Source organism: Ricinus communis, chromosome 10 (genome assembly GCF_019578655.1).
Source record: "Ricinus communis isolate WT05 ecotype wild-type chromosome 10, ASM1957865v1, whole genome shotgun sequence".
Lineage (NCBI taxonomy): Eukaryota > Viridiplantae > Streptophyta > Magnoliopsida > Malpighiales > Euphorbiaceae > Ricinus > Ricinus communis.
In genome coordinates, this window is record NC_063265.1 from 4,974,088 (window position 1) to 4,993,607 (window position 19,520).

At 32.9% G+C, this 19,520-nt stretch overlaps 2 protein-coding genes across 2 annotated transcripts; both read right to left on the reverse strand.

Moving 5' to 3' along the window:
* Nucleotides 1-612: 612 nt before the first annotated feature.
* Nucleotides 613-7,673, reverse strand: LOC8283902 (BEL1-like homeodomain protein 9). The gene is made up of 4 exons (XM_015725783.3): nt 6,180-7,673; nt 1,964-2,334; nt 1,714-1,774; nt 613-1,531 (listed from the first exon to the last, which is right to left on the reverse strand). Exons 1-4 carry the CDS (start codon nt 7,158-7,160, stop codon nt 998-1,000), a joined length of 1,947 nt encoding a protein of 648 aa, XP_015581269.1. The 5' UTR covers nt 7,161-7,673; the 3' UTR covers nt 613-997.
* A 9,544-nt stretch (nt 7,674-17,217) lies between these two features.
* Nucleotides 17,218-19,240, reverse strand: LOC107262097 (zinc finger BED domain-containing protein RICESLEEPER 2-like). The gene is made up of 4 exons (XM_015725775.2): nt 19,186-19,240; nt 18,951-19,066; nt 18,382-18,773; nt 17,218-18,202 (listed from the first exon to the last, which is right to left on the reverse strand). The coding sequence occupies exons 1-4, from the start codon at nt 19,238-19,240 to the stop codon at nt 17,218-17,220; spliced, it is 1,548 nt and encodes a 515-aa protein (XP_015581261.2).
* Nucleotides 19,241-19,520: the final 280 nt, after the last annotated feature.

Sequence of the window (19,520 nt, forward strand, 5' to 3'; positions counted from 1 at the left end):
TATATAAAAAAAATGAAGTATTTTTATAATTACTTTTTAAAATAGATAATCGGTGAAATTTTCACTTAATTCATTTCTCAGATATATCTGTGTTTTAAATTTTTTCACAGAAAAGAAATGTCTGTATGGTTCAGTGGCAAGGCATTTCTACGACATGCAACTGCTTTCCAAATGTACGCTTGGAAAACCCTTTTTCTAACAATGTTCTGCTCCAATCACTAAATGATTGAATCCCGAAGATACTGGCAGTGGTATAATTATGATTATAGCAATCCAAGCCAAAGCTGGTGGCCTGCCAGTAAAAGGTAAAGGTACAACTTCCTGCAGAAAACTTTAAAAAGTAACCGGAGCACCCACGTCCTGATATTGGTGCGCTCCTCAATAATGCTTCGCTTCCTAAGCCAGATTAGTACATTTGCTCGAGCCAAAACCATATTTCATCACAAATTTGTAACATTGACCTCAACTTCCATACGTATAAATACATCATCCACTACGAAACATGATAATCCAACCAATGATGAATTGGGTTGGGGTATTGCACAGATTTAGCTCAAAAATTTTTAAAAAAAAAAAAAAAAAAAAAGAAAAAGAAAAAGAAAATCCCAGGACTTGAGAAATTTGACCTCAAGCAAGAACCTGTCATTAAGACCATTTCTGACTTGCGACGATGGTGAGCTTGTAAAATGTGAGCTTTCGTTCACACAAAACCACCATCTAAAGCCATTCTACCCATGATTTAGTTTTTATCTTAAGGTATCATTTCTTATCATTTTAATTATAGATTTACAGAAGAATTTTACACCAATCTTTTTTTTCTCTTAGGCACTGTATTAAGAGATCATATACACTTTCAATTCGATGATCATACCTTGTTACTTGATAAAGAGGCAAGCGTTTGACCTTTGTTTATCAGCTTGAGTTCTGATAGTCAATGAATGCTTATCCAGAATATAACCTTGTTAGCATGGATGACTCTTACAAAAATCAAACATCTTCAACCAACAAAATCGTGCAACAGTTGCCCTCCCATAACATCCCTTCCAAAGTGCCGATTTTGTACTTCAAATCCCCCCATAACAAATCCCTGGCTATTTGTTTCTAGGCCAAGACCAAATCGTTGAGCTGCATTCATAGGAAAGGGCTCTGACAAACCTATCCCATTATTCTGGTGAAGGCCTAGTGTCAAAGAAACACCACCGCTTCCATTTGCTGGGCTTAAACCAACTCCTATCGGTGGGTGGTTTGACATATTGTTGTAAGACAAATTCAGTGGTTCCTCACTACCCAGAGGTAAATCAGGAAGATCATTTCTAGTGCGCTTTGAGGGGATGTCTTGAACTCTTTGGATGGAGGTTGATGGGTTATCTGATACAGCAGAGTTTGAAAGAGGTGCATGATCACTTGATCTGTTGGCATTTTGGTCCTCCTTTTGTGTAGCCTTTTGTGCTTGCCGTGTCTCCAGCATGTGTATTTCTTCCACCATTGGCTTCCAGAGCCTTACTCTTGCATTAATGAACCAATTGGACACCTGGTTCCGATGTAAATATGTCAAAGAATTAACACCTTTGAATTCAAATGAAAAAAAGAAAACAAAAGGCTTGAATACTCCAAGCTCTTTAGCTGGTTCGGACTGAGATTATAGTGGGGGGAAATTTTCTGTGGTTGCAAAGCCAACAAAAGAATAATACCTTAGCAATGAGAAATGCATACCTGGCTCCGTGATAAACCCGTTTGTTTGGCCAGCATTAGCTTGTCTGTATCTGTGGGATAGCTGCAAAACAGGAGACATAATTTTTATAGTTCTAATTAGCATATACCCTTTCACAGCTAGAGAGATGAGGAGAAAGGGGGAGGGAGGAGGATAAATGAGAAAAAGAAACTCTGTAGTTTTTCTTTCCAGAAGACAAATCAAGTTAATGTTCAATAAACTACAGATATAAAGTAACAATTAGTTACTTACGGATGTAAGAAGTGTTCAAACAACCATGCCCTAAGGACAGTCACAGCACGCTCCGGAAGCCCCCTTTGCGGTCTCCAAACAGGCTGGTGGTCGACGAATCCTGAGCTCTGACCAGGCCTTTGAACATAAGGGCCTCTATCAATGTTCCCTAACCTTATAGCCTCTTCTTTTCCATGGCTCAGTTGGCCATGGCCCTTATTGGTGAACTGAAGCTGGTCAGTTATTGCAATCTTCAAAGACCTGAAATGTTTAGACATGGTTTTCAAGGCCAAGCTAGCATATGGAGCTGCATTGGCAAGCCCGGCAACACACTCAAAAGATGTCACTACAGCTTGCATCTGCTGATAATAATGCTTGTACCTCCTGTACACCTAATAAAGAAATAAACAGAAATAAGTGTCAAAGAACATGCATAAAATAGGTCTAATGAGAGTGGAAAGAAAATACCAATATTCTATCAACACATTGTAATTAAATGATCGACAGGTTCCCCATGAATCCACACTACAGTAGTGTTTGGGGGTCACAATAATATACCTAACTGCCACATGATGATTAGCACAAGGAGCAAAAATGCCTTTTAACCAAGAGTTCCCTTAATGATTAATCACAACCAGAGTTCATTTTTTCATTTTTTTTTTCTACTTGTGACAAATAACAGAGAGGGACATAAATATTTATTGGAAATGTGATCCCTTAAAACTCGTTTTATCACAGGCAAAAAGGAACAAGAAAAATGATTGGTACAACCAGAAAAACACCTGGGACTGACTCTTGTCAGCTTCATTATTTTTATCATCCCAAGTTGGAGTCACATCATTTTCCTTAATTATGTGGAATGTTATCTTTCTAAACATGTGGATGTAATAGATATTCAATTGCACATGGCAGTGACAAAGTAAGAAGTAGCAAAAACGTTCAAGCCCACTTTGCTGTTGACAAATTCAGTATCAGCTTTCTATTAGTTAAACTTGAAAGGCAACATGCTCATGGATCAAAATCAAATCCTAATCTGTCCTATTTCTGCATTTCCAATCTTTCAACACTAGCACTATTCATTCAAATAATATTTGTATTGAACCATACTTTTGAGAGAACATCATATTTACAGCCTCTAACCTCCTTCAAGTAGCAGAAACACACATTCTTGCACTTCTAGATTGGCTAAAAGGTTTCAAAATGGTGTGCTGAATTCAGAAATCTTTTGTCTATTTCCTGGAAGATAGTTGGAATTTGAATTAAGAATTAAAATGGGATTTCATATTATGATTTAGAAAATAGAATCTTCTTGTACCCATTCTCAAATGGATGTGACATCTCCTGGTACAGCAAGCAATATACTGAATAGATTTAGATTTTTGCTTTTGTACATCCATTTTTCTTTTGCTTCTCTATTTCTTTTTGTTTTGACCAATGTCTGGACTAGACAGGGAGGTAAACAATGGAGAGAGACCAACACGGGTTATTAGTTAAGAAAAGAAAAAGTATGTTTACAGTGGAGCAGGTCTAAAAGAAAAAAGAAAAACAAAGAAAATACAAATCCAAATTTAAAAGATGAAAAATAAACTCAGAAGGTAACTTTATCATATTCAATTATTGAATGATAAAAGGCCGGTCAAGTTCAAGTTAATTAGTTTCTGGATATTTAGAGGGCAATATCAATCATTTAGTGTTCTGAAAGCAATTAACTAAGTCTCTGGAAGGTCAAGGGTTCCATGGATGTTCCAGGATGTAGACTCCATAAAACACCATCCAACGGCAATCAGATTTGATCCTCTCTAGGATTTCCAAAATTCATTACTTGAGGGATATTTTCCAAATAGTTTGAACCATAAATCTGCATGTGCGACTTAAACTTATAATACTTCATAAGATTCAGCAGTCCAAGCGTATATCAGCCGAAGAGTACAATATATTAAACTTGAAATAACCGAAAAAAATATTAGTCTTAACAGCAACATTGTAAAGAGGGAAGGAGAACTTAACCGGAAGCCAAAAAGATTTTAATAAAATACTGCAACATCTTAATACCATAATAATGAATAGAATTGCATTAACACAATCATAGATTCATGACAATCCACAAAGAGAACGCTGGCTAGCTTAACCAGTTAACCATATTCCAACATCACTGATCATGAGCCGATGACTTCCCTAGAAGCATATATATACTGCATTAAAATGTACAGATACAAGCACAAAAGATAATACATTGTAATATAGCCCACTAGCTGAACTACAATGACATGAGAGACATTACACACATGTATCGTCATTAACCTTATAACTAAGAGCCACTACAAAATATGCAAACAACAACAGAAACTCAAGTTCTCTCCTCCTCCTCCCCATAAATTATCTTATTCAAGTAAGATTTCACAAATTTCACTCAAGTCCCAACCTGAAGAAGAATTGAACCAGTGAAGGAGTAGTATGGGTTCTTACTTCAAGCAAATTACAGCAAACTGGGTTCAGCTGAACTTATCCTGGCTGACCAGTTTTGTTTTATATTCATTGTATTCAAGTGAAAATAGATTTCAAAAAATAGCACAGCTTAATACTATATATAACTTTCAACATGACATGCAAAGAGACTTGTGAAATACTCTACGACAAACAAACATGATGGAAACAGATTCAACTCAGTTATATTTTACTATCGTTCTTCTTTTTAGTTTTTTCTCAACTCTACAGCTCCACCATAATAATAATCATTTTGAAACATGAAAAGGAAAGCAAAAGAAAAGAGGATTCCTGAGAAACTCTTCACCTTTAGTATGATTCACATATTCACTCTTTGGTATTCCCATGTCTGACATAGAAAAAGTTGGTCAACAATGACCTAAAACGACATAATTATGGTCCAAAACATAAAATTATGGGATGAAAGAAGGATTAAAAATAAATTATCTAAAAAATGAGGACCAAAGTCACTAAATCTAGTGGAGTTCTCTTTAGAATTTATCATTACATATAAATTTTAGGATGCAGCACAACCACCCATTTAGCACATCCATGCACAATTTAAAATAGAAGTAGCAAATTTTCAAATTCTACTATTAGGCTTTATCCACTTCACCATGACATATTGTGAAAGTTGATCATAGCATTTCAAGTAAATAACTGGTCCACTTGATTATGTGAAATTCATCTCGACCACTTTTCAGTAAAATATTGAAGGGAAGGTCCATCTAACCACCATACATCATTTAAATTCCATGTGACTGCTCTCATTATTACCAACCACTAAGTGTTAGCAGTACTACTATAACAGGCTAGGTATCCAAGTGTAAAATCGATGTCCATGATGAAGAGTAGAACATAAAGTGCACATGGAGGAATAATTCCATATCAAACTTATCTTTCTCCCTCAAAAAGTTCAGAATCACATCCCAAGCTCATAATTTGCAAAGTTAGCATAAACCCACTTCAATTCAAACCAGTCTTTCAAAAAGTTCAGACACCTTGTCATCTACTCATCTATTTTCTTTAGGTTTAGAATGGAATACAATTATTGCTTTCCTATACACACTTTTTTTGGAGTATAAATCTTTTCAAATGGATTCCTTCAATCACTTTGTGCACAATACGCCCAGAACATGGTGACATTGTCATCTATTAGAACTCTTTCTATGGCTGTCAGATACTTTATAGTAATAACAATCTTTGTGCATATATTCCCTCCTATCGACTTTTCATAAAAGATGATTTTGTGATTATCGAGGCCATATCTATCTCTCGAATAACAAAGAATCTAATTATACAGTTACGAAAGCTATAATAAACTATACACATCAGAGAATCACTTGTACATGCAACATTACCAAATTGTATTTTGGTTAAAGTAATGACTGCTCCAACCCATTAAAGAATCAATTATTCATTTAATAATGAAATTGATGGCTCCCACAGTGACTAAATGTTTGGTTTCCGCAAAGATCCATCTTGAATAAAGATTTAAAAATGAAAACTGACATCCACCCACAAAAATTAAAACCACCAACTATGAGACAGAATTGCAAGGAAAAGAAAATAAACTTAAAGGCGTGTGGATCCAAGAACCTAGCAACAAACGTGAACTGCATATTGAGTCATCTTGAAACAATAATTGCTTTTCTCAGACTAACACCCTTTTACTCTATTAGCTCAAATGCAATTTTTCAAACTTTAAATAGAAGAACAAGACAAAAAAAATCACATTAAAGATATGAAATACCTCATCCAGCATTGAAATCAGTCTAGACTTCTTTCTCCGACTTTCACCATCTCCACAATTAAGTGGATCGTCAGCAGTTCCACATGCATTCAAACAGTCAACAGGAGAATCCATCAAAGAGGCATCAGCCGTTATCTTTTCGATGTAAATTCCCCTACCCACATCACAAAACTCTTCGAGCAGTTGCTGTGCAGGCTTCAAAAATCTTGACCCCTTCAAAATAGAAGCATAACCAGTTAAAGGTCCAAGAGGGACTGAACTCCTAGACAGCTCATTCGGGGTCAAGTTGCCACTGCCTTCAATAATGCCAGCAACTGAATAACCGCCGCCGCCGCCTGTAGCGGTAACCTTATCAGGATCATAAACTGCAGAGTCATATCTTTGCAAATTAAGCTCCAAAGGAAGATTTGTTTGGTGGGTATGGTGAGAAGATAAAGATAAAGACAAGCCTTGACCAGTAGTAGTAGACAAAGGTTCTGGTTTAAAGGGTAAAGCTTGAGCAGCACTGCCATTAAAAGGGTGGTCAAAATCTCTGAGGTTTTGAAGATTATTTGGCGTATAAAGAAAAGGATCAGAAGAAGCATTGATATCATGAACTGAAGTAGGGTTTAAAGGCAAAGGAGAAGATATAGGATTCAAGTAGGGGGGATGAAGATGGTGAGTGGTAGTAGTAGTAGCAGCAGTAGTAATAGAAGAAGAACAAGAAGAAGTAGCATTAGCAGTAACGATCCCGGCAACAAAACCCATTAAATGAGGACCTTCTTCTTTGACAAGAGAAACAGGGTTTGGTTTATTACAAGGTGAAAGCGAGTTACTATAAGCAGCACAAGCGAGCAAATCTGAAGAGAGAAGAGAGGGATCGTAAAGAGGAAGTAAAGAAGCGCAAGAATGGAGGTCTTGTGGGTGGGTTTGAGTCACAATTCTTAGCTTATCTCTTCTACTTTGTTGTGGGACATGGTAGGGTTCAAAACCCTCCGCCATAGATAGCCCTTCTCTTTCTTTCTTTTCTTTTCTTTTCTTTTCTTTTTTGGTTAGAGATAAAAGAAAGACGGAGTTAGAACAGAAAATTTTGTTCTCTAAAAGGGAAAAAAGAAAAAAAAAAAAAAAGGAGGAACGGGGTTGGTGGTAAAGAGGGTATTAAAACAAAGACCAGTAGAAGTAGTAGGGATGAAAGAAATAAAAGAAAGAGAAGAAGAGTGAAAGAGAAGGGGTGATGACGAAACGAAAGGTTATCATGATCTATAGCTTCTGTGTGGGCTGCAAAAATGGCAGGTCGTCTTTTCTTTTTTAGCAGAGAGATAACAGATACGTGTAATTATTATTAGTTTGTAAATGGCCGATGGGTTGGGTCGCTAACTTCACGCATCCTCATTACACGAATACAGAGAGAAAAAGAAAGAAAGGAAAAGAAAAGACTATCACAATCACTCCCTCACTTACACAACACAAACTAACGCACAAAACAGCAAAAATCTTTGTTACAGTGACATCTCCTTCTTCTCCATGGACATGGACAAAGTGAGTGGGGAGCTGAGCTCATAGTCTTTAGGGATACAGAGTCTCTACCACCGGCTATTTCCGGTAATAATTGAACTAACTATACTGTGTCTCTGTGTGTGTGTGTGTGTGTTTCAGATATTTCTGACAATTGGGGTTTTGTCGTTTTACACAATTTGGGTTTTTCTTTGCCTTTGTAATTTATTAAATAATTAAATTTTATTAGGATTTGGAAAAGAAAGGAAAAGAAGAGGAGGTGATGACGCACGTGAGAGTGAGTGTTTAGCATTTCTCAACACTCGTCCCCCAAAGTTATTAAAGCTTCTTTCTTTTTGCTTACTCGCTTTCCGATGTTTTCCTATCTATAAAATAAAACGAAAACGTTACAAGAAAAACACACACTGTGATTTTATTTTATTTTAAAAAAACTATACATAACTATTTATCATAAAATAAATATTTGATATTAAAATTTTATTTTATAAAAATTTAATTATTTTTATTTTAATCGATAATTATTTTATATTATTATTCTCTGATAAATAAAATTTAAAATTAAATTATATTTAATATTATTATTTAATTATTAGATCAATTTTATATTAACAACAATCTATTTATCGTGTAATCATACGACTAAATAATAACGTCAGAAATTATATATGAATAGTATAATAATAATGATTTATAAAAAATAAAAATAATTTAATATTTTAAATTAGAAATTTTAATAATATATATTTATTTTTATAATGAATTATCATATTAATTAAATATAATTTATCTTTTAAAAGTATACGTTAATTAAGTATGTTGGTGTTCAATAAAAAAAATAAAATTACCATAAAAATGGAGTTAAAATTTTAAATGCAAGTCCATTGCATTTTATTCTCAAGTAATTAGACATAAAGTAAAATTAGTTTCAAAAGACATATTACATTAAGAAGAGCGTAAATTGGGAGTAATCTAATCAATTTTTTCACTTATGAGATTTCAAATTCAAATTTCTTTATTTTCCAATAATATTATTATCACTTTTTTCCAATAATTGGGAGTAATAATGACTGCAATGTATTTCAGTCCATCCCTTATTAAATGTTTAATAGAAAAGTCATTGGTGTTTGGGTTTTATAGCTAAAGATAGAAAAATGTATGAGATAAAAGTCTACTCATATTTACCTAACCCATAATCAGTTTACCTCACAGTCAATTAGATAAATTTCAATTACCGGGTGAAATCTCGCATAAATGGTGATATACATAAAAGCAGATTAAATTAATATAAAGGAATCAAATAAATCATATAAAAAAAATTGTATGTATAGATTTTATAAAATGTTAGCCATATATATATATATATATATATGATTTTATATTAATATTATATATAATAAAAAATTTGACTGGATTTCTATTTTCCAGGGTTGATTGAATCCAAAGATTTTAATGGAGAATCAACTTTTGCTAATAAAATAGTTTAGTATATAAATAGAGCCCTAAAGTGCTGCTTTCCATCAAATTGATAAATCTTGGATCACCTCAACCATAAAATTGTACATACTTAAACTAACAAATACAAATTGTTTGAAATCTAACTCAAAACTATTAATATGAAATGGGAGTGGATTAATATTTTATAGACGCTATGGGCAAGTCATAGAAATAAGGTCTTTAACTTTTAAAATAAAAATTAAGTTAATACTTTCAATCTTAAATAATAAATTTATAGAATAAATAACGTGACTTGTGATTCAATTAAAGTAAAAATTAAATGAATGTCATACTAATATAATTAGAACTAGCCATTTTATTAGTTGGACTTTTACTATTATAAATTATTTTATTTATTTTTTATTTTTTTATTTTTTAATGACGTGAGATCTCTAATACTCATCCTTAAATGTAATAAGATTTGACCCGATTGTAACATGAAATTGAAATTCTTAATTTGAAATTGAAATTATTCATTTGAAATTAAAATTCTCTAAAACACAGTGGATACAAATTGATAGGATTAGACATCAAAATGAGAAACTGAAAAATTAAAAAAAGACCAAACTTGATCTAATATTATATTAAAAATTTAAAATATTTTAATTAAGATGGGAGTTAAATAAAGAAGTAAGTGTAGAGCTTAATTAATAGAATTAGGTGTAGGTCCAACCAATACTAAAATGACTAAAACTAACCACTTGGTTGGATGAATCTTTAACATTATAAATTATTTATCTTTCGTATAGAGTCTCTAATAATACTTAAATAGAATCCAACTAGGACTGGTTTTTCTAATACTTATACTCATAATAGAACTTAGACTCGGGTCAATTTTTTTGTTCGACTATATTAGCTCAGTATATTTTGGTCGGATATCAATTAGTAATAAAGTAGATAATTTATAACAGTAAATTATATTTGCAGTTATTAAATTTTATATTTTATAATAAAAAGATACTAAATTTTTAATTTATAACTAAATAATTATTAAATTTTATTTTAATAACACTGATGAATTTTTTCAGCAAATGTGATGATAAATTACGTAGATGGTCACCAAATTTTACTATTTATAACAAAAAGGTGTTAAAAATTTAATTTTAAAAAGATACATTAGTAATTTTTTAGGCCTAATTACTAATTAAATTCTAAACTTTATACTTTTTAACAATTTAATTTGATTGTTTCAGAATTTTAAGATAAATATCTATACATTTAATTTATTTTCAAAAACACTTGTTGGAAACAATTTTTTAAATTTTACAATGAAACAAATGATGTGACAAGTCAATTTTGTTTACTAACATAAAATTTACTAGGTTAATAAAAAATTTATTACATTTTAGATATAAAATATGTGAAAGAAATATACATAGATAAGATTTTTAATAGTCATATTATTAAGTCTAGGATAAATTATATATATTGATTTATAATTATTATTTTTTAAGTAAGTACAATAGACTTCTTATATTATCTTTTTTACTGTAAAATTTTAAAAAAATTCATCGAAAAGTATTTTAAAAATAAATTAAAAGAATGACTATTTGCTTTAGAATTTTAAAATAATTGGATAGAATTATTAAAAAGTGTAAAGTTCAGAATTTAATTAGTAATTAGGCTTTCTTTTTATAACAAAATAAAGGTTTGCTAGATTTTTGCTATAAAGTATAGAATTTGATGACTATCTATATAATTTACTTGCAAAGTGTAACGCCTGCATTTTCTCATCATCCATGTTATGTGCATTTACATTTAATCATTGGGCATATAATGGTATATCAATGATATTTTTATTTTATGAGAACAGATATATATTAATTATAAGTAGAGAATAAGAAGCATGATATTAGATTATTAATTTAGATAAGTTAATTAAGTACTTGGGTTATGTGTATTAAGCCTTAAGACTTAATTGAACCAATAGTTGAAGGTTGGGTAAATAGATTGGACTTAAAAGATACAATTAAAAGTTAGTACCTATATATAGTTAGTAAGAATTAATTTAAGGTGATAAAAATAGTTTAGTAGGTGGTGGCATTAAGAGAGGAATGTTGAAAATTGGAACCATGAGCAAGCTCATTTTACCTCTTCATTTCTCTAAAATTCGTACATGGCCAAAAACACAAAATTTGGAATAAGATAGAGGAGTGGAATACCTAGAAAAATTAAGATTAAGATAGGATTTTGCCAACTATTGAAGGAGTCAAGCTAAAGCTAAAGGATTTAAGCATATTAGCAACCCAAAAGCTGAAATTGGTAAGTTGTTACTTGAGTGTTATTAATTTGTCATTAGGATTCTTGATTACAAATTAGAAAAACTTCATTTGATGCTCTCATTGATTAATTAAAGGTCTGATTATCATGAATTAGTAGAGTATTGAATGATTGCATAAAGATTAAGCTTGATTTAAGTTTAAGTATGTTAAGATAGAAAACTGTCAAAATTCCAGCAACCTTGATGTTCTGTATTTTAGGCATAACATGGGTTATATAAGTCCAAATTAAGCTTAATTGGTGTCTATGGAAATTTTAAAGAGTCCTCTATAACTTTGTAGTTTTGTGATTTTGCTATTTTTGCCGTTTTGGTTGCTTAAATTGAGCAAACAGATTGCTGCTCGGGTACAACTAGCTGTATGACCCTTGCTCAGTAATTTGAAAATAATTAAATCTATAGAAGTCGGAATTGAGTAATACTTCTTGGAGATGAAACTAGACGCATAAATGGATATGTCTATTTAATATGAGATTTTTGTATTAAGCCAATTTTGCCCAGCAATAAATATACCTTGGTACTAAATTCTGTCTAGAAAACAGAAATGTTGGAGATTAGTTTTATGCAATTTATTGATGTTAGTTTGAGTTAAATTGGTATTTAACTAGATGGAAAATGTTTATAGGATATTAAAAAAGTAATTGAGAGTCTTAGAGGAAGAGTGAGACCTATGAATTAGAGAGGGGATGATCTTGTAATGCATTAGAACTCGCATTTACATGAATATTTGTAATATGCATGAAATGTGAATTGATGAATGTGTTGATAGGTACTCAAAGGCCTGGAAAGGAAGTTGTGGAGAAAGGAGGTTCTTATATGCTAAAGGAATAAGTATATTTTGAGTAAGTAAATAGTTAATATTTGCTATGTTCATATATTTAATCAAATGTTCCGCAAATGGTTGCGTTTGCTTAATATTGTTTATGTTTGAATGACTGAGATGAAAATGATTGGTGTTGAGTGGAACAATTGTTATTGCTGAAATATGATATAAGTGAAATGATTGAATTGTGATGTTAAGTGCATATGTGCATGTGAATGGTGGATTCCCCGTGAAAAAAAAGATATATATATAAAGCCTTGGGAGGCTAAAGCCTAGAGAGGCTATAAAAGTGTATAATGTGAGATGAGGCGAGTACCACGTGTGTGATATGTGAGGATGAGGCGGAGCAGCACATTAAAGGGGATCCACAAGCCGTGAGAACTAACCATAATTGTTGAATTGTATTTCTTCTATGATGGTTGTAATGAATTGAGTAGAATGGTATGACTTTATACCTAAACTATGAATATCATGGAAAGTTATATGATTGGGTGGAAATTATATTAAGTGTATGTGATATAGATTATGTTGATTATTTATTTACTGAGGTGGAGGCTCACCCCTCTCCAAAATTTTTCTTTTCAGGTTTGTAAATAGTAGTGCATCCGTTGGTTGTATGCGAAGTCTAGCTTTTAGCAATTCAAGTTGGGCCAGTTTTGTGAAGTCTCCTCCGATGCATTTTTGTATGCAGTTATGTGATATATATGGAAGTATGCCTTATAAGGCATAAGAAGATGTTTGTAATACTTGTTAAATGATGTTTAAGTATAATTATATGTTTATATGTTAATAACCTTGTGTCTAGATTCTTAACAACCTACATATTGACCTATCTACCTGTAGTATATATTCTACGACGCTTGTATGCTTCCTGGCTAATGTTTATTGGTTAGCATGTGATGGGGGTGTTACACAAAGTGTCCTGGAAGAATTCATCGATGTTATTAAATGTAAAGCTTAATAATTATTTATTTACAAATCAAAAATTTTATAATTTTTTGTAAACAATATAAAATTTAGTGATCATCAATATAATTTACTTTAATTTATAATTTTTTAAAGAAATATAGTTGTAAATATTAATATTTTTATTCTATAAAATTAATATAAAATTGCTCATATTTTTTAGATATCTTATTCAATTATAAATTTTTAGTATTTTAAAATTATTATAAAATAATTTTATAACAATACTATTTATGATTAGAGATGGCAACGGGTCGGATCTGGACCGGATCCGACTGGATCCAGATCCAGATCTGTTTTTGGACCCTGGATCTAGATCCGATCTGGATCCATCGGGTCTGAAAAGTTGGGATCTAGATCCAGATCCGTTGGATACTACGGATCCTAAACGGATCTTGCTGATTTTACCTTTTTTTTTTCAAAAGTTATAGAATTCACATAAAAAAACAAATACATTATACTTTTCAAGCCTCCCTCAAAGGGTACAGGTTCAAATGTTATACTAATCCAATAATACAAAACAACTTATACAAACTCAACAATCCAATAATACATGTCTTTTGAATAACGATACAAATGAGCATCATCAACATTCATCTCCCAATAGCACCTTACACCAACTACCAAAAGGCTAATACTCTTCATCACTACTAACATCATCAACATCCTACAATAGAAAAACAACCAAAGAGAATAATTAGGGATTGGATAACAACTAAAAGTAAATGTTTATATATTAATATAACTTTTAAAATATTACCATATCAATGATATCAACTACATCCATCCCTTGTGCATCATTATCATCTTTACAATCTTCCGTAATAGTGGAACATGAAAGGGATCCTTCAATATTGTCTTTGTCTTAATTAATTAAAATTACATTAGATTAGAAATAGAAGATGAAATCTATATTAAAAGGAAAGAAATACAACTAAGTAAAATATTACCTTTCACATCATCAACCATCCAACTTTGCAAGCACATTAGAGCCTCCACGGTTTGAGAATGAAGTCGAGAACGATGGGCACTAACCACTCTTCCACCCATACTAAATGCACTTTCCGAAGCAACCGAAGAGACAGGAATTGCAAGAATATCCTTGGCAATTTTTCTCAAAGTTGGATAATATTGATCTCTACTCCACCATTTAAGAACATTAAATTCATTATCCTCCGGCATAGTGTCACTTTCTAAGTATTGATCAATCTCACTCCTCAAAGGTGTATGTCACGACCCCACCCGTGGACCCGTGACCGGCACTAGGGAATGGGTAGGCTTAAGGCCACCGAAATCCGTAGTAAGCCTGACACTCACTGATTTAAACAAATCTCATCTCAAATTAATATTATTAAAACCACAAATTATCTTAATAGCTACATTCTACATAAATACTTCGGTCTGCCAGAAAAACTAGGCGAGACCCGAAGCTCAGAAAATTTACAACTGATACATCTGCTAATTACTACTGCGGAGAATCTAAGATTTACCATTTTACATACCAAATCAAATACTTCACCCGATGATGAAGGAGTCGGGTTACTAAATAAGAGTCGCAAGAGAACTAACAGTCGCGAATCTGAAAAACAGTAAAAATGAGACTGTCAGTCTCGAGAGTGAGTTAAAATCAAATAATCTAGGGACTATTGCTTCTTCTCAGAAAACATAGATTATTCAAATCATACACATAAATACCAATCATACTATAATCATACTCTATTACTTTCTTCACAGAAAATATTAGTCATGCACGTAAATACAATCCATATTATAATCATACCATAATAAATAAATAAATGAATAAATAAAAATATATTTTTATTTTTACGGGACGAGTGGCTCGGTAGAACCCTAAACTCCAAATTCTAGTAGCCTTTCGGCTCTCTTAATCCAACAGGTCTGGCGCCCAGAGAGCAAGCTCGATCAGGGTCCTTACCTCCAGCTTGAACACTTGAATTCCAAATAAGCCGGCGCCCAGAGAGCAAGCTCGACCAGGGACCTTAACTCCTAATCAATCGAACTCAGAGAGCAATGCTCGATCGGGGCAAACAAATCCATAATAACCTTATGTCCATGATCATTACCGGCAAGACGCTAGTCCCGATGTAACCCATCAAAGATGTTCTACAAGCCACATTTCCCAATTCGCAATCATCACATATAATAAATATTATTATCTGATGAACTCAACTAACACATATCGAAATAAAGATTAAAGATTTAAGGTAAAACAACGTGCAATTTGTGAGGAGAAAAATAATAACGTTTATCTTATTATAACATACTAATAATAATATTTATATTATTTCAAATATTAATAATCAAGTGAAATCATTTATTTTGCGATACTAGTAATCATATTAAGCACAAATTCTAAATAGCATATTAAAATCAGACTAGCAACAGCGCAAAGATTAAATGACTTTAACTCACAAGATTGGAGACCTCCTAGCTCTGCTCCGGTGCCTCGGTAGGAGCGAGCCGAACGAACTGACAATCTAGACACGGAAAACAATTTATCAATACGCTGAGACAATCGATCATTAATCCTAGGTCTAGACTCTAGAATCTCGACTCGAACTACCGAAAATTCAGTGAACCTCCCTACAACACGAACATTACCCCCCGTGAAAACGGGTCCAGGACCTGCCAGAAGAACACTCCAAATATCCAACAATTTAAACAACGGGAGTCGGGTCCTCAAACTTCACTATTTCCCGACTCCGCCACACAGCACAAAATACGAGTATGGCAGCTAACCGGACAAATATTTATGACTCACAAATATCATCAAATACACAATATAATCCAATAGACACAATTAAACCAAGAATTTCTAAAATTAACGGGCCAAAGATAATTACCGAGACGCCGATCGCCGACTCGCCTACCACGGAGTCCGATCGACGATCCGAACACACCATCGGACTCACAACGACGCTACCGATGACGATCCCTCGCCCGATTTTTGATCCGACACCCGACCATCCAGAGATTTACGAACGATCACGGCCGATTTGCAAACGAAGCCCGATCGCCACGAAATCGGGTGCCATCGCGAAGCTTGAGATGAGGAGAGTCGGGATATGTCCTCCGATCATCCATCCTCCGTCGGAGCTCGCCGAAAAAGCCCAAAAATGCGGCTGCCCCCTACTTTCTCTCTCCACTGGATCTTCCGTCTCCCGGCCACCACAGCGCCGCCAAAAGAAAGCCCTTGCCGAGAGGGAGCCGATCGCCACCCAACTCACCGCCAACAACGCCGGAACGCCGGAACACGCCTTGGCCGCTGCTGCCGCTTCTGCCTGGCCACGGCCCACGCCCGACGGCCGCCGCAACGCCCTCTCTCTTCCCTGCTCTCTCTCTCTCTCCTTTCTTCTTCCCCGATTTCATTCCCTTCAATATCGACATTTGACCCTTGAACTTTTCCTTATTACAATTTGGTCCCTCAACTTTCTTAATTACTTACAATTTCATCCTGCAGAATTCCAATTTGACCCCCAAACTTCTTTTTAGCCTTTCAATTAAGCCCTTAACTATTTAATTTGGGCCAAAACCGAATTATTGAAAATACACAATTACAAAAATACCCCTGACCGACATATTTATTTACGTAAATACCAAACTCACAAATTTCCATTAAAACCCCATAAAAATAACATTATACTTTTAATCCTTATTCCAAAATAATCCTCCAATTAAATCCTACACACAATTAAATTAAATAATCAATTTCCAACTCAAACTTTAATACTACTAATCAATTATAATACCAATTTTCTCAAAATTCTTTTATAAAAACATCCCTTACAATTTCTATCATAATTTTCCAATATATAATTTTATTTATATAAATATGCATTTGGGAAAATTTGAATAACCAAAATATAATCATTTCTCAAATAGTTTACTTGAATAAAAATAAAGCTAAAATTAACTTAAATAAAAACTCACTATTAAATATATATTAAAAAAAATTCCGGGTGTTACAGTGTACTTCTAACTTTTTGTCTCTTAGATCTCGCAAAATCATCTTCATCACCACACTCGTTAAACCCTCTCTTTAATGGTGATGGTTCATTCACTACCTCATTCTTATTTTGAAACTCATGGACAAGATTATCAAAGGTCTTTCTTATTCTTGTCATTTTACTATTAGCATCATCTCCATATAATTTTTCAAAATAATGAGCCACACAATCCATTTTATTTCTAGGATCTAAAATGGCAGCAATAGCTAAAATCCCATTAATATGTGACCAATATTTGTCAGATTTTTCAACCATACTCTTAGCCATTGTCCTAATAACCTCATGATTATCGGTTTGCACCCAACGATTCAAAGCAAGTCTAATCTCACAAACAATTCGAAAAAACAAATTAGCAGTTGGATGATTTCTAATAGAAAAAACCTTGGTTGCCTTGTAGAATATTTCCAACTTTTGACAAACAAGAGAAGCCATAGTCCAATCGTTATCACTAGGAACAAAAAACTTAAGCCTTTTATTTAGACGTTTCAACTTATTAAAAACATCCTTGAAAGGCAAACTAGATTCAAGCATCAAGTAAGTAGAATTCCACCTAGTTTTACAATCAAGACCCACTCTTTTAGTTTTAGTCACATTCAAAAGACGACAAGCTTCCTCAAATTTTTCAATCCTTTTAGGGGTAGACATCCAAAATGCTATACACTCTCTTACTTTGACAATTGTATGATCAATCACTTCTAAACCATCTTTCACAATCAAGTTTAGAATATGAGCACTACACCTCATGTGCAAAAAATCTCCATTTAACACCAAGCAACTACTTTCTAATTTCTCCAACAAAACATTGATCATAGCATCATTTGTAGTACAATTATCAACAACAACAGAAGAAATTTTATTTTTCAAAGAAAATTGAGACAAACTATACATAAGAACCTTAGCAATAACCCCCTTTGTATGTGGACATGGCACAAAACAAAACCTACACACAAAATAAATATACCAAATACATAAATAAGAGCTAGAATAATTACCAACCAAATAACACAAGCATCATATAATCATATAGCCAAAATTCAAATAGCCAAAAAGAACGAAATATAAGTATATAAACATTATATTATTTATACAATATTAGAAAGAAATCAATTAAACAATTACCTTAATGTATGATTATGCAAAATCCACTGTTGGTCAATGAAATGCGAAGTAACAGCCATGTACCCCTTTTTTTGATTGGAGGTGGTCCACATATCAGTTGTTATTGCCACTCTATCCTCATTAGCCTCTAACAAATCCTTAAGAGAAATTCTTTCATTGTTGTACATTTTCATCACATCACTCCTTAACGTGTTCCTTGAAATAATCTTGAAATTATCATTTAAGCTCTTGACAAATCTCCTAAAACCAAGATGATCCACGATTGACAAAGGATATTCATGTATTACTACCATTCTAACCAACTCTCGCCTTGAAACATCTTGATCAAATATCACTTTCTTTTGTTTTTCCTTAACTGTCAAAGAAGTAGTCCCATCAACTTCGGTCTTAATCTTCAATTATGATTGACCAGACGGAAGCTTCAAATGCCTTCCCGAACATATTTTTTTAGCATGTTTGAGAAGGTGTGAGGTTCCATTATTTCCCGAGTAAGAGAGTGCACTCTTACAATACTTATACTTTGCCTTTTGTATACCTTTGATTTTAACCACATCAAAATAATCCTATACTTCAGAAGTTAGTTTCTTATTTTTCTTGGAACTACTAGATTCATTTACTTTGCTAGTATCATTCTCGACCTCAACAAACCCCTCCAAATCATCTTCCTCATTTTGATCGGACAACACTACAAGATTATTCGTACAAATTAAGAATTGATTCATAAAAAATTAAACCAATTGATTGATAAATTGATATTCAGTTATGCATAAAGAAAAAAAAATACCGTAAATTGAACTCACGAACTGATTTCAATGGAGGAGAGAGACTGAATTATTGGCTTCAATGGAGGAGAAGGCATAAGCGGCGGATTCGCATGAAACAATACAGAATTCCAGAGTCTACACTACACTCTACAGAGTACTAGAGAGGGAAGTTAGAATTAGGGAATTTAGGGTTTAGTGTAACACCCGGAATTTTTATATATTTAATAATGAGTTTTTATTTAAGTTAATTTTAGCCTCATTATTATTGGGTTTAATTTAAAATGATTATATTTTGGTTATTCAAATTTTTCCAAATGCATATTTATATAAGTAAAATTATATATTGGAAAATTATGGTAGAATTGTAAAGGATGT